This window comes from Alligator sinensis, unplaced genomic scaffold (genome assembly GCF_000455745.1).
Source record: "Alligator sinensis unplaced genomic scaffold, ASM45574v1 scaffold340_1, whole genome shotgun sequence".
NCBI lineage: Eukaryota > Metazoa > Chordata > Crocodylia > Alligatoridae > Alligator > Alligator sinensis.
The window spans coordinates 3,021,811-3,037,136 of record NW_005842004.1 but is presented as its reverse complement, the minus strand read 5'-3'; the positions used below and the strand labels follow the sequence as shown (position 1 = coordinate 3,037,136).

Here is a 15,326-nt window from a genome sequence, read left to right as displayed (position 1 = left end):
TGGATCCTCCTTTTTCCCCTTTCTTAAATATTGGCACTATATGTTTACCCTTTTCCAATTATCCAGGACCTCTCCTGATCACCAAGAGTTTTGAAAGATGATGGCCAATGGCTCTGAAATCACATCAGCCAACTCCCTCAGCACCCTCGGGTACATCTGGCCCCATGAACTTCTCCATGTACAGCTTTTCTAGGTAGTCCCTAACCTGTTTTTTTGCCACTGATGACTGCTCACCTCTTCCCCAAACTGTGCTGCCCAGTGCAGTAGTCTGGGAGCTGACCTTGCCTGTGAAGATGGAGGCAAAAAAGGCATTGAACACTTCAGCCTTTTCTGCATCCTGTGTCACAAGGTTGCCTCCCCCATTCAGTAAGAGCCCCACACTTTCCCTGATCCTCCTCTTGCTGTCAACATACTTGTAGAAACCCTTTTTGTTACCCTTCACATGCCTCACTCTGCTGCTCTCCATCCTTCCTTTTCTCAGGATCCTGAACTCAACCATCTCATGGTCACTGCTGCCCATGCTGCCATCCGCAACTATATTCCCCACCAATTCATCCCTGTTCTTGATCTGCTGCTCACAAAGAGCATGGCCCCTAGCTGGCCACTCCAGCATTTGCACCAGGAAGTTGTCCCCAATACTCTCCAAAAAACTTCCTGGATTGCCTGTGCACTGCTGTAATGTCCTCCCAGCAGATGTCCGGGTGACTGAAGTCCCCATGAGAACCAAGGTCTGTGATAGGGAAACTTCTGCTTGCTGTTTGAAGAAAGACTCATCCACTATTTCCTCCTGGTCTGGTAGTCTATAGCAGGCCCCCACCACAACATCACCTTTGTTGCTCTCCCCTCTAACCCTAACCCAGAGACTCTCAACAAGCCTATCTCCAGTTTCACACTGGAACTCTGAGCAATCATATGGCTCTTTTACATAAAGTACAACTCCTCGCCACATCTAAAGTACTTGCCTAGCTTTCCTGCTAGGTATCATATTATGAAGATCTTTTCCCATCATTTCCCAAAGTGAGAGAAACAGACTAATGTTGAGTACTAAGGTATGAAAGTTCTTTGCATATAGATAGCTAGTCCTTTCAACAGGGTGGGACCGGTCATTTTAAAAAAATTTCTTCATGAAAAAAAATCTTTCAGTAGTTCAGAAAATATTGCTGCATTGAGCAATAAAACTATGAAAGCAATTTCTAAAATTTGGGAATGTGTTTCCATAAAGCAGGTACTAGAAAGCATATTTACAAAAAGCACTTCAAGTTAAAACTGAATTACCTGTGAAAGTACTTCATTTTTCATATTAACTCAAAGCTCATATGGCAAAACAGAAAATACCTGGCAGTTATTTTGCCTTTCAGATTGTTTGCATGGTTTTTAGAAGACAAGTTAACTTTACGATAAGTAGGGATCTTGCTTCTTTTAGCCACTTTTCTGTTGTTCTCCTTTCCAATTTCACACTCGCTTTCAGAAGTCAGATCTGTGTCTCTCTTAGCTTTAAGAACTAGAGGAGCTCCACCGCTTGAAGAATGAGACACCTAAATGACAAAAACAACAAAAATTGTTCTGAAATCTATTAAAAACGGACTAAGTAATTTAAAAACCTTTTCTTATTTTTGAAAGATTACAGTCTATGAAAGGGCGTTAACAGACAGATGTATCTTATGGAGATGCCAAAGAATGTAACTTAGTGATTTTTTTCCCTCCTCACCAACCAAACTATTTAATTACTTTAAGCTTTCAACAAAAGCGCTCGGCTAAATCCAAGCGGTTGCAAAGCTTCCTCTCATGCATGGATGACCTCTAACTGACACAAGAAGTCTACGGGCCAACGAGAGGTAGAGCATTGCTTGACCTGATACTGGCAACCGGGGACGACCTAATCAGCGACCTAATGAACGAAGGGAAGTTGGGCGACAGTGACCACGAGCTAATCACCTTCGGCACTCCACTGGAAAGCTGGCAATTCAGTCAGCAATACAGAAGTCCTTGACTTCAGGAAAGCTGACTTTGACAAGCTCAGGAGGCTTGTCGGTGAGGCACTAAGGGACCACGACCCCAAGGGGAGGGGAGTTCAGGAAGAGTGGTTGCTCCTCAAGGGAGTGATCCTCAATGCACAAGCTAATGCTATTCCGTCTCAGACGAAAGGCAGCAAAAGGGCACAGCAGCCCCCTTGGCTCTCCACGGAACTAGTGGACCTCCTGCAGTTAAAAAGGAAGACCTACAAAGGATGGAGGACAGGATCCATCTCCAAGGAGGAATATTCCTCACTGGTCTGTGCCTGCAGGGAGCAAACCAGGAAAGCCAAGGCTGCGACAGAACTCCAACTAGCTACAAGTATCAAGGATAATAAAGTCCTTTTTGAGATATGTGGGGAGCTGGAGGAAAAGCAAGGGCAACATTGGACCCCTGCTAAACCCGATGGGACAACTGACGCCCAAGAAAAAGCCAACCTACTAAATGGGTACTTTGAGTCGGTCTTTCATCAGTCCCACAGGACGCCTCTGTCAATTACAGGACAGGGAGGCCCAGGTGAGGGAGATTCCTTGCCTTCCATCAATGCTGACCTTGTGAAAGAACACCTTGAGAGGCTGGACACCTTCAAATCAGCTGGCCCTGACAATCTGCACCCCAGGGTACTCAAGGAGCTGGCGAGCATCATAGCTCAGCCCCTGGCACGGATCTTCGAGAACTCCCGGTGCTCTGGTGAAGTGCCCAAAGACTGGAAAAAGGCCAATGTGGTGCCTATCTTCAAGAAGGGGAGGAAAGTGGATCCAGCAAACTACAGGCCCATCAGCCTGACCTCTATCCCAGGGAAGGTCTTAGAAAAGATTATCAAAGAGGCCATTCTTAACGGCCTGGCTGATGGCAACATCCTGAGGGATAGCCAGCACGGGTTTGTTGCGGGTAGGTCTTGCTTGACCAATCTTATTTCCTTTTACAACCAGGTGACCTATCACCTGGACAGGGGAGATGAGATTGATGTCGTATATCTTGACTTCAAAAAAACCTTCTATCTGGTATTCCAGGATCACCTCTTGGCAAAACTGGCCAACTGCGGCCTCGGGTCCACCATGATCCACTGGCTGGGGAACTGGCTCCATGGTCAGACACAGAGGGTGGTGGTTGATGGAGGTCAATCGTCATGGTGCTCTGTAACCAGTGGGGTCCCTCAAGGCTCTGTCCTATGGCCTATGTTGTTCAACATCTTCATTGATGATGTGGACGCTGGAGTCAGAAGTGGACTGGCCAAGTTCGCCGATGATACCAAACTTTGGGATAAAGCATCCACACCTGAGGACAGGAGGGCGATCCAGGCTGACCTTGACAGGCTCAGGAAATGGGTGGACAAGAACCTGATGGCATTTAACACCGAAAAATGCAAGGTTCTCCACCTCGGAAAGAAAAACCTGAAGCATCCTTATAGGTTTGGCAGTGCTACGCTGGCTAGCACTATGGATGAAAGGGACTTGGGGATCACGACTGACCACAAGATGAACATGCGTCTTCCATGTGATGCTGCGGCTAGTAAAGCGACCAAAAAGCTGGCTTTTCCCCCCAAGTAAAGTGAGCAAAACGCTGGCTTGCATCCACAGATGCTTCTCAAGCAAATCCCAGGATGTCATTCTCCCGCTGTACTCAGCCTTGGTGAGGCCGCAGCTGAAGTACTGCATTCAAGTCAAAAAGGATGTGGAGAAGTTTGAGAGAGTCCAGAGAAGAGCCACGCGCATGATCAGAGGTCAGGAAAACAGACCTTACGATGACAGGCTGAGAGCCATAGGACTCCTCAGCCTGGAAAAGCACAGGCTCAGGGGTGATCTGGTGGCCATCTGTAAGTCTATCAGGGGTGACCACTAGTATCTGGGGGAATGTTTGTTCACCAGAGCGCCCCAAGGGGTGACAAGGTTGAAAGGTTATAAACTCCTGCAAGACCGTTTCAGGCTGGACATAAGGAAGAATTTCTTTACTCTCCGAGCCCCCAAGGTCTGGAATAGCCTGCCACCAGATGTGGTTCAAGCACCTACTTTGAACGCCTTCAAGAGAAATTTGGACGTTTATCTTGCTGGGATCCTGTGAGCCCAGCTGACTTCCTGCCCCTGGAGCAGGGGGCTGGACTCGAGGTCCCTTCTAGCCCTAATGTCTATGAAATCTATGAAACAATGCAACACAAAGAGGAGGTCCAGTTATGTTGGTAAAACAGTACATGCAATCGCACATAACTGCTTATTGATCACTCTTCGAAATTTCTCTCATTAACTGCAGTAGTCATTTACCATAGAAGTAATTAAAAATCCACAGCGGCAGCAAAAAAAGTTCTCGGTTCTCAGAAAGGAAGAAAATTGTTTTTCCAACCCTTCACCTATGACCCAAATTCAAGGTTCCATGTTTCCAGAACAATATAGTTGCTATTTAAAACAAATACATATCAGATTAACAATGACATTATCTTCAGCAGAGCAAAGATAGCATGTCTAAGGGACAAAAACTTCTTAATGAAAAGGAGTCTGTGATCACCTAACATTGACAGAACATATTTAAACATTAAAAGGTTTTATTTTTAAAGAAAACTATATTTTTCAATTTACATTAAAAATAAAACGTGAAAAATAGGAAAATTAGAAATCTGCATTTAAATATGGGAATAAGGGTGCATCCTTTATGTAAGCAAATGATGCATGTGTCTGTCTTAGAACTATGTCTAATGGTAGATGCAAGCCAGCACCAAGCTCTCATCTTTTACAGAAAAATTTGCTAATAACTGGAGATGTGCGAATTTAGAAGGACCCTTCATTTAATTTGGTATTGAAATTTCTACCACCTAATGTAGGTATCATCTACAATTTTTAAGTAGGCTATGTTATCTTGTCCTCTATACAGAGTGATAGTCTCAGTTTCTTCCCAAATCAGTGTATAAACATTAATATAAATTTAATTTCCCCACCACGTGCCAGGTAGTCAGTAGGGACAAGCTCTTTCATTTAGTTTTTATAAGGGTACACTTCATTTTATATGTAATAAAAGCCATTTTTTTTGGAAACCTAATTACCTTTTGCAAAAGCTGTGAAATTTGATCCTCTAATTTTCTTATCCTTATCTCACTGGGTATGCTATCAAGTTTAGCTCTTTCTGGTTCTGAAGAAACTGGCTCTGTAGAACTGCAGGTGCTTTGCATTGGCATGTTTCCACGTTGCCGAAACCGAGCCAACACTTGGTCAATATGAGGTGTGATTACTGGCAAGTCAATGCAATTCTATTAAAAAAAAAGAGTTACATTACTTTAAGCAATTGTATCCAACATGGGAAAAATAAAAATTTATACCATAAATTGGGGGGTGGGGCAGGTTAAACGTACCTGGTTATCATTTAATGGGGAACTGGATGAAGCCAAGCAATCTAAAAGGCCTTCTAAACATTGCAAATCTGAAAGGTCTTCAATCACATTTACTGGTTCACCAAATATATTCCTTCCATCTAGGACTGTTAGCTGGGGCAAAGTCTGTAGAATGATTTCTCTGTAACCTTCAAAGAAAAATGTTGTGAATGACTGTATTTCAACATAAATAAAAAAGATTCTTATCTGTCTGTAGGCATCCTACCATTCATTAAAAAGACAATGTGTAACATTAAAATGTTACAAAACAAACTCTTAAGGTGAATATCCATATGGCAGCACCATGTGGAGATATAAAAGCTAGCTGTACATGTGTTAGCTGTGGAGCTAGAAACAGTATAGCAGCATTAGCTCAGTGAAACCCACAGATTAATGCAACTATACTGCTTCCAGTTCTGGAGCTAACAAATGCAGCATGTTTTTTACCAGGCTCTAGAATGTGAGTTAACATGCTAACAGCCAGCCCAGGGGATCTCTACATGGCACTACACTGCTAGGTACACAAATGTTGAGGCTGTTAGATGAGGAATTGTCCATATTGGACGTCTTCATTAGCGTAGCATTTTGTAGCTGCACGTGACAAACCCTTAACATACTTGCTGCACCACTATTTGCACAATTACAGTGGGAGAACCACACCAGTGCAAGAAGTTGACACAAGAAATACATTTTTTTTTCATTTTAGGTGCCTAGGTCTCATTTTTCAGAAGTGACATGTTATTTTTGGAACTGGAATTAAGTACAAATCAGTCTTAAGTTATTTTTCAAGGTATTTAGGTACATATAGACACTTTGGCAGGATTTCCAAAGCAAGCCATTCCAAACATCGACTGAGATGTGGTGGCAGCCATTGATTTCAATAGGAAAGGTACAGCTTTTATCAATTTAAATATTCCTAATCATTTGCCTGCTCTTAAATTTGGCAATTTTAGTGTGCCTGCTCTCAGCTTTTCCTACTCATTAAGGTTCATTACATTGCTTTTTGGATAACTTTATGCCCAGCAAAAGGTCTTGATACTGGCACTGTATAGCACTGCATCAAGAGCATTTTGTATGGATTAGAAGGATTAACAACTCACTCCATATACTAGGTATTTTCTGATCACCAAATGGACTCACCATATGTAGCTAGCCAACACCATACTTAATTTACTTGAAAAGTAAATATTTTCCCTAAGACTCTTTACTCCTTCATAATTCATCATCAGGGATCTATGTTTTCCATTTGCAGTAGAAAAAGATTGTCTCCTTTAAGGGAGAAAAATGCAGGAAACCACAGGTTTCCCTTTGCAGGCTGGGAGACTTCCAGCCTGCAAGGGCCTGGGGGGAGCAGGTGGAGGGCAATCACAAGCAGGGGGCACTCACTATGTGCACACATGCACATGGCAGCCAGGCAGCATGGTGCAAAGCAGTGCCCGCAGGTAAGTTTATGGGGGAGGAGGGATAGGCGATTTGTGGCCAGATTGGCACAAGCAGGAGCTGCCTTTGTGGCCCAGCAAGTGGGATCCAGTGTGGGAAGGCAGAGTGGGGTGGCGAGACTCCTTGCTGGCACTGGGGTAGGCTTCCAAATTGCTTTAAAATTGTAAATAGATCAATAAAACATTATGTTCAACTGATACCTATACATGTAGTGGCATTTCATTTTAATTGTGGAAAAACATGGATTGTGGGATTTTTAATCAGAGAATTTTGGATTTTTAAAACGGAGAAAACTAGGATCCCTGTTCATCGTGACTACTGCTGTAAAAGATGGACAAAACGAACCATCCTCGAACCATAAGATTTTAGTCACTTGCACATCATAGGTCAAGATCAACATCACAAAGTCATACCCAGAACTTAATTAAAAGAGTTTAAGCACTGGTGCTTCATATGCGAGATCTCTTCATTAAGTATTTCAGCGCTCTGTCACATGTGAATTTAATAGGAGCCAACTTACACTTATAAATAGACTTTGAACCATCTTCTACACATTCTTGCATACTCTGACCATATCAGCTCCCCAGATAGTTCCAAGACCTAAGCTATGTACATATGCATAGGTTACTTATGTAAGTGACAGTGTTGAGCAATATAGTTGGGATGGTCCACAAATATATATTGATGGTCCAGGAACATGCAAGAGGCAAGGACTCTTGGGGGTGATATCTTTTATTAGACTAGCTGCATCGCTGGGATAGACTTGGACAAGCATTGCATTTGAAAGCTTATCTAAGTCTATCGTACCCATGCAGTTGGTGGAATAAAAAAAAGAGACATTGCCTACAAAAACCCTTCCCTTTTCATGCAGTTGCTTTCTTGTACACCACCTACACCTTTACTATGGTGTTTATACAGAAGTCCTACCCTTCCTTTTACAATGAAACTGTCAAGTGCTAATTTAAATTTAAAATGTCAGTGTTCATTATTTTTGAATGATCTGTCTCAAAGGGTGAGGGCGGGGAATGAAAAAGAAACCCAAACACAACCTGTTACCCATCTCAAACAAGATCATCCACTCCCTTCATACAATGAGAAATGCTCCCCTCTCCAGTACCAAAAAACCCCCCAAAACTTTTGGTTCTTTGATTAAATTTCTTCTATATTAAAATATTGTTCAGTTTGAATACTCACATCTTTAATTTTTTCTTTTCCACCTAGAATGTTACAGGCTACATGAAATTATGAATTAACACAAATGATTCGTCATTTTAAATTTAGGCTCATCCTGTTCTTAAGTGGTATCAATGAATAGTGACATTTTGCTGTTGGAAAATCATGACTAGTACTTTAAGAGATGCATGCGCAACTGAAGACAGCATCATTTATTAATTTTTTTAACCTATCACACTAGCACCATCAACAGTTTAAAGGACAAAGTCACATTCTATTTATGTTCTGTCACCTCCACGCTTGTCAGGAGGATTCAGTTACCAATCCAATGAGAAGGAATTCTTTCCTCAAAAGTTGTTAAACATGGTCCAGTGTGTAGACTCCATGCTTGTTTCTCACAACCTCACCATGCACATGTGCAACTAGAAGCCTTGCTACAGGAATGATTTACAGCAGAAAAATAAATATTAGGAAAGAAACGTTGTCTCTAGCTGCAATATAGCATTAGACACCCAAACACAAGATGCAGACCTAAAGACCAGCCACCTGTCAGGAGATCACCAATTACTGCTTCCTGGAACATAGCTTGAAAACTGCTTCTCTTGATATAAGAATTTATTTTTAATAAGGTAGCAAAAAAATTAAGATTGCTAGTGATTACGATGCAGGCATATTTTATAAGCAAAAAGGAAAACAAGTCTTTCTTCTCCCTGAGTACAATGTGACAAACTATGAAAGTCTGCCCCCAGAAATAGAGGGAGCTGATTTTCTGCCCAGGATGGAAGCACCCTGTGTTGATTATAGTTCCACTGTGCAGCAGCTGAGGGAGCCAATTGACTTTATGGCTCATTGTTCTGTACTCCACAGGTATTAAAAAAAGAAATCATTTCTCCTTTTTATAATCTTGATATTCCACTATCCAGATAAAATTCCTAAGGACATGTTGTATGTGAGGCAATATGGTATTTCTGTAACAATTAAGTCTCTGTTGAGGTTCATATTTAAATATGATTACTGTCAATGTAACATATAAAAAATAGCAACAATTAGCTAAGATTAACAATTCAGATAGCATATACCAGAGAGAAGAGGGATCAGAATTAAGTTTCTCGAAGATGGGCACTCTACTAAGTTGCAGAGTCTCTATCACAGATTTGCAAGGCACAAACACCACTGACTTTTGGATAGCAAATAGATGATAAAGTAACTATACAATAAGTTATCCATACCTGTTATGTCACAGATTGGATTATTCTTTCCATTTTTTTCTAAAGTAAGACTAGTCAAATAGTTCAGTCCTACCATGCACTGGAGTAAATGGTTAATGTTACTTATGCAGTTGCTATGGAGATCAATGTGACTAATCTTATGACTGGTTCCACGCAGGTACAGAAATCCTGTAAAATAAAGTGGGGGGGGAAAGTGTGGGAAGGGTAGAAGGAAGAGGTAAAAAAAAAAAAGAGACACAAAACAGTGATTTCCATTCTAACGAAGTAGTGATACATTACTTAAAAACAAATATTTCCTAGATAGTTAAATAGCAGTTTTCATTTTTTATAAAACCTCAAACATTATAGATCCTCAAGTAAATGTAGCTATACCCCAACATAGCACTCTAAAAAGGCTGTTAAAAAGGTTAAGAAATTAAACATTATGTACATTGTACCTTTCTAGCAACAGCTCCATAAAGGTCACTTCAGTCTAACTCATTAAGTCAGGGGCCGCCAACCAGCAGCTTCAGAGCCACATGCAGCTCTTCAGAAGTCAATATGCATCTCCTTGACTCTCTGCAGAAGCAGTGACCAGCTTCCACAGCCATTAAGTCACGTCACATTACACGACTGGTTACATATTACTGTGGCTCTTTGGTAATATACATTGATAAATTCGGGCTCCTTCTCAGGTTCAGGTTGGCCACCCCTGCCTTACGTCTTCTATGTGGGCACTTGCATGAGCTGGCTCCATCAATGGTACTAATTTCCTGAGCGAACCACTGCTGTTGCAGTTGATAGCCTTTGAAAACAGTATAAAATACCTTACCAAATCTAAGTGTGATAATATTTTATTGCCAAAGCCACTTACCACCCAGATCATGTATACGGTTGTATGACAAATTCAGTTTTGTTAAATTAAGCAGTTTGTCCAGTCCTAAACAAAGTGAAGGAAAAAAATTAGTGCAAGAGTTTAAAAAAAAAAAAAAGAAATCTGCCCCAAATCAACCCCCACTGCTTTCATAAGCAACAGGATAAGTAGTTTTGACAGGTAAAATAAGGAAGACTGTCATATTGTATGCTACAAGTTATTTTAATGTCAAAAAGTCTACTGGTAAATATTGTTATGATCTCAAATTCAGTAAATACTTGCAATCTTTCCTAAAAGAAATTTTAATACAAGTTTTAGAAAAGTTCATAAAACATGTGAAAAGGGAAAGAAAACCAAGATTAAGCAAATACTAACCCTCCACTTTTGTTATCAAGTTACAGGACAAATTTAGGGTGCGCAGATTAGTAAGAGCACTTAGTCCTTCAATCTTGCTTATTTGATTAGATGACAAATCTAAATGCTGCAAATTCCACAGGCAGCCAAGCCCTTCAATCTTGGAGATCTGGTTACAGTGTAGGTTGATTGTATGAAGTTCTGAGTTTAAAGATAGCTCCAACAAACTGTAAATGAAAATATCCAATTTTAATTAAGAAGTCTTAAGACAATTAAGTTAAAATACATAGGTGTAAACCTCAAAATAATTAGCATATTAAGACATGCGAATCAAAATCTTGAGACATCAGTATTATTTTTCCCCCTCAAGCAGAACACTATCTCTCAGAAAATCAAAGTAATCTGCTTTATATATATGGCTCTCAAAATGAAAAAACTTAAAAAGATTCCACTGTATTTATGTGCGTCTGATCCTTCCCCACAGAGTACATTAGAGCCTGGAAAAGTGACAGGCGTAGATCCCTTAGTAACTGCAAAAATGAGGGTTGGCAAAATACCCAGGTGTATAGACAAATGCAGCGAACAACTGTGCAGGACTGCAAAGGGCCTACAGCTGAGTGAAAAAGCAGTGGTTAGACATAGATGTCCCATTTAGACAGCTTTGCAACTTATTCTTGAGTCAGCAACCCACTGCAAAACTGATCTTAAGCAGTTTGATTCTATTGTACTCTGTTGAAGTGCATAGCCTTGGGATTAGGTAGACAAAGAATTTTTCTGTTTAAAACGCTACCCATGTCCTTCAACCAACAACTCTATAGCCTTGGGATTGAATTATCTGCACTTAAATAATGCTCATCAGCAATGCTATCAGCGGCGTGGCACCAGCAGCTCTGAAACTGGCCAGCTCCAGTCAATGTGAAGGCTTCTAAAGAGTAATGTTCAGGGATGTTACTAGAAGCCTTGGAGTCACTGGCTAGAAACAGACATCACCAAATGAAGTGGATCAGCTGGGCTGCAACATGCTGCAACACAACTGATTCACTTTACTGGGTGAAACATCACCCCTTGTCCTGTCCTTGATGGTGCAAGACAAGGGGCAATGTGATCTCCCTGCTTTCGCTGCCCAGCTAGACCCACTCTTTTGCAATCACAGGGGAGCAGGTCTGGCTAAGTGGAGAACCCTGACTCCCCCACATATGGAGAGACACTTGAGATTTCCTGGAGTGCCTCTCTGCAAGCAGGGAATGTAGGCAAGTGCTCAGGGGGTTTCAGAGACTCTCAAAACCCCAGAGCACCTGCCTGGAACAGCAGGAGAGGCTGCTTTTACTCTTCCACCACAGAGACAAGACATCTGCTGCAAGAAAGCAGCAGAATCTATCATCAGCTTTTGTTGTGCCACTGATTTTTGTTTGATGTGGCACGAAGGGCATTGATGTCTATTTGCTCACCATTTGTGCTGCCATAAAAATATTTATGGCACCACAAACGAGACATCAGGTGACATCTGTTTCCACCCACTGTAGATAGTAGGGGTGCACCAATAAAGATTTTTTGGGCAGATATCGATGGCCAATTATTAACCAGCCATATCGGCCAATACCAATCCAATTGCAGATATGCAGCCTCACAGCTTGGAGATCAGTGTCCAACTGGTAAGTTTGTTGTGGGGGTACAGATTGAGGCCCCTGCAGTGAGGGAGTGGGGCTGGGACAAGGCCAGGCACTGCACAGCTGGGGCAGGGTGGGGCAGGGCACTGGACAGAGCCACGGCTCATCTAGGGGGAGTGGAGGCAGGGGCAGAGGCTGCATAGCAGGGGTAGGGTTGGGCACAGGATGGAGCTATGGCTCATCTGGGGACCGTTGCGGGGGGGGGCTCCCGCCACTGTGTGCACCCCCAGGGGAGGCATGTACCCCCCAGATTTGTGTGTTGGGTAAAGGCAGGTTGCCTTCTGTGCGCTATGGGTCAGAGGCTGTGGCAGCCTCTTCCTGGCGGGGGGCTGGGGCTGTGCTTTGACCTGGCAGGATGGGAGGACTACAGCCACCCCAAAATTCACTGTAGCCCACCCCATAGCACCCCTCCCAGTGCCACTACTGCCCACCCAGCACCCCCACTGGGAAGAGGATGGTGCAGCCTCTGGCCCTGAGTGCACAGCGACACCCCTCTCCCACCCTGTGCACACATCTGGGGGCATGTACCTCCCATGCTTCCCTCAGGGGTGCATACAGTGGTGGGAGCCCCCCCAATCCTGCCCCAGACGAGCCGTGGTTCCATCCCGTGACATACCCAACCCCAGCTGTGCAGCGCCTGCCCCTGCCCCACTCCCTCCCTCACCACAGGGGCCTCAATCTGCCCCTTCCCCCATGCCCATTCCACAGACTTACTGGCCAGATGCTGCTCTCCAAGCTGCCAGGCTGCATTCCTGGACATGTGCATACTGTGACTGTGCACATGCACGTGGCATTTATTGGTGACAATATCAGCCACATTGGCCAAAAAAGCTGACTGCTGATAATGTCAGTTTTCCTTGTATTGGCACCAATACAATATGGACTAGTAGATAGTTCTCTAAAAATACAGGCTCACTTTGCAGCAGTAACTAAAAACATCAAGAGAATGCTGGAAATCATTAAGGATAAAATCAAGACCAAAACAGAAAACATAATTATAGAGCAGCAAGCCTGGAAGGGACCTCTAGAGATCATGCAGTCCAGCCCCCCTGCCTGAGGCAGGATCAATCCTATCCAAGCCATCCCGTATGAATCCATTATCTAACCTCTGCATAAAATTACCCTCAACCCTGACAAAGCACAAGACCTAACACCTAGGAGTGCACCAACAAAGGTTTTCTTGACTGATACCATTATCTGATGATTAACCAACTGACTGTATCAACCAATGCTGATCCGATAACCAATATTGTAATAGTGCAATGATAGTTGCTTTGGCGCAGCTTTTTCTTTCCCCGCTTCTTTCTTTTCTGTAGCCATTTTTAGGAAGTTGTTGTAACATGGCAAGCCTTGAGGTGCTGTATTAAGTGTGTTGTGTTGAAATCTCTAGTGGTGTTTCCTCCATGCAAAATATTTGCAGCACATACTCTGGAATCAGTTGTTCTGTTGTTCCTTTCAGACACTTCATATTGCGCTCCTCTGAGACATTTACAGCTGACAGAAATCACATGGTGCACACCACAGCAAATATATTCTTGTCTCACAGTTTGTGCATCACAGCACTTCTTGCACCAGGAGGCAGTTATCGGTAAACATTAATTGAAAACATTATCAGCTGACATGTTCCAAAACACCCAATAGCCAATAACATCATTTCTCTTTTTAATGGTGCCGACCCAATAGCCAACAGTGCACCCCTACTAACACCCTAACCTGGCACAGGCAAAGCAGGAAACCACTGCAGCCAATGTCCTGCTTGTTAATATATGTTGAAAAGCCCCCAGGCAGAGGGTCCTGCAACTGCCACCCAACAGAAGCAGCGAGGGGCTTCATGCCACTGTCAGGCCAGGTTTGTTGGGTAGATGTGATTGCTTTTAATAGATCAACTAAATCACTGGAAAAGTTCTTTGCAGGTTTTTGGGCACAAACTCCCTTAGTCGGAAGACTCTCCCAGTGCCTGAAGTAGGGTGTTTGTGCCCTAAAGCTTGCAAAGAACTGCTTCCCAACAACTTAGTTGGGCTAATAAAAGAGATCACCTCTATCCCCCAAAACCAGACCAACACGGCTACAACCAACGATCAGGCCACTGTGTCATTGCACGGTGCACCACCACACAGTCTCACACCTCACAACGGAAACGGTGACGTTAGAAAAGTGCAGAAGAGCAGCAAACACAGCCCGGGGCACGCGCCACTGGGGAGGCCGCCTCTGGGGAATGAATGGAGGCTGCCGGGGTCGCAGGATGGCGCCCACTGCTGAGACCCGCGGCGACCCCGCCGGGCTCACCTCCGCACGCCCCTGTCCATGAGGCTAAGCTCCCGCAGGCAGGCCCCGGCGCCGGCCATGCCGCAGCAAGCCCCAAGCGCGTCTCTGGCGCCTTCCACTTCAAATTTCCCCCCACCCCCAACAGCACCGGGCGTGTGCGGCACCTTCCGCGCTTTACGCCTGGAATGCCAGTCGCTACGACGCGCAGCCGTAAACCGAACCGGCGCTCCCGAGCGAGGCTGAGCTCTGTGGCTGGAGTGCACCGCCATACGGCCGAAACTCTGAGCATGCGCAACAACAGCAGTTGAAGCCGCTGCCCATAGCCCGGCAGCCTGGCAGGGGTGGTCACACCGGCTCCCAGGCTGCAGACGGGATACGCCCGAGGGATCTGAGCATGCGTAAGAGCAGTAATGGAAGCCGCTGCCTGTGGAGCGGCAGCCTGGCAGGGGCGTTCACGTGGGCTCGCCAGCGCTGGGAGGGCAGGGAGGGCTGCCTCGTTGCAAAGGCTTTCATCCCAGTCAGGGGCGCTAACACCTCAGAGCTGCTGAGTGCTGAACCCCGATGCTCAGGTGTATCAGAAAATATACACGAGATGGATAAAATCCGTATGAGACCATATTCTCTCCCCTCCCCCATTTGTTTCTGCTTTTTCTGGGGTTATTTTAAAGGAGCTGCGTGTTGCAGCCTTTGGCAGGATGGCGATAGAAGCCGAGTCTTGCGCCATAATGTGAACCCAAGAGCTGAGGCTTTAAGGCAGTGCTTCCCAAACTTGTCCTCAGCATGACCCTATTTAAATAGCCCCATTTCCTCAACGTAGTTCCTCACTCACAACCCACAGCCTCCCACCCCTGTGACCCCATCTGCCAATGTTGAGACCTCATTTGGGGTCTCAACCTACAGTTTGGGGACTGCTGGTTTAAGGAAAACCTCAACTGCTGAGAGATTCCAGCCAAAATCAGCAGAGCGGACAATACCGG

The 15,326-nt window shown here is 44.1% G+C and overlaps 1 protein-coding gene across 1 annotated transcript; it reads right to left on the bottom strand.

Moving 5' to 3' along the window:
* Window positions 1-624: 624 nt before the first annotated feature.
* On the bottom strand, window positions 625-14,699 carry LRRCC1 (leucine rich repeat and coiled-coil centrosomal protein 1). The gene is made up of 7 exons (XM_006021760.3): window positions 14,371-14,699; window positions 10,439-10,644; window positions 10,064-10,129; window positions 9,211-9,378; window positions 5,351-5,517; window positions 5,045-5,248; window positions 625-1,535 (listed from the first exon to the last, which is right to left on the bottom strand). The coding sequence occupies exons 1-7, from the start codon at window positions 14,616-14,618 to the stop codon at window positions 1,296-1,298; spliced, it is 1,299 nt and encodes a 432-aa protein (XP_006021822.2). The 5' UTR covers window positions 14,619-14,699; the 3' UTR covers window positions 625-1,295.
* Between the last annotated feature and the right edge of the window lie 627 nt (window positions 14,700-15,326).

What these genes read in the sequence shown, in the direction of transcription:
- LRRCC1 (XM_006021760.3), bottom strand. Translation starts at nt 14,618, where the DNA reads ATGGCGGTGCACTCCAGCCACAGAGCTCAGCCTCGCTCGGGAGCGCCG. An exon ending in ATGGACAGGGGCGTGCGGAG is followed by an intron (nt 10,645 to 14,370) that starts GTGAGCCCGGCG and finishes TTTCATTTACAG; the next exon opens with TTTGTTGGAGCTATCTTTAA. An exon ending in CCGTATACATGATCTGGGTG is followed by an intron (nt 9,379 to 10,063) that starts GTAAGTGGCTTT and finishes TTTATTTTACAG; the next exon opens with GATTTCTGTACCTGCGTGGA.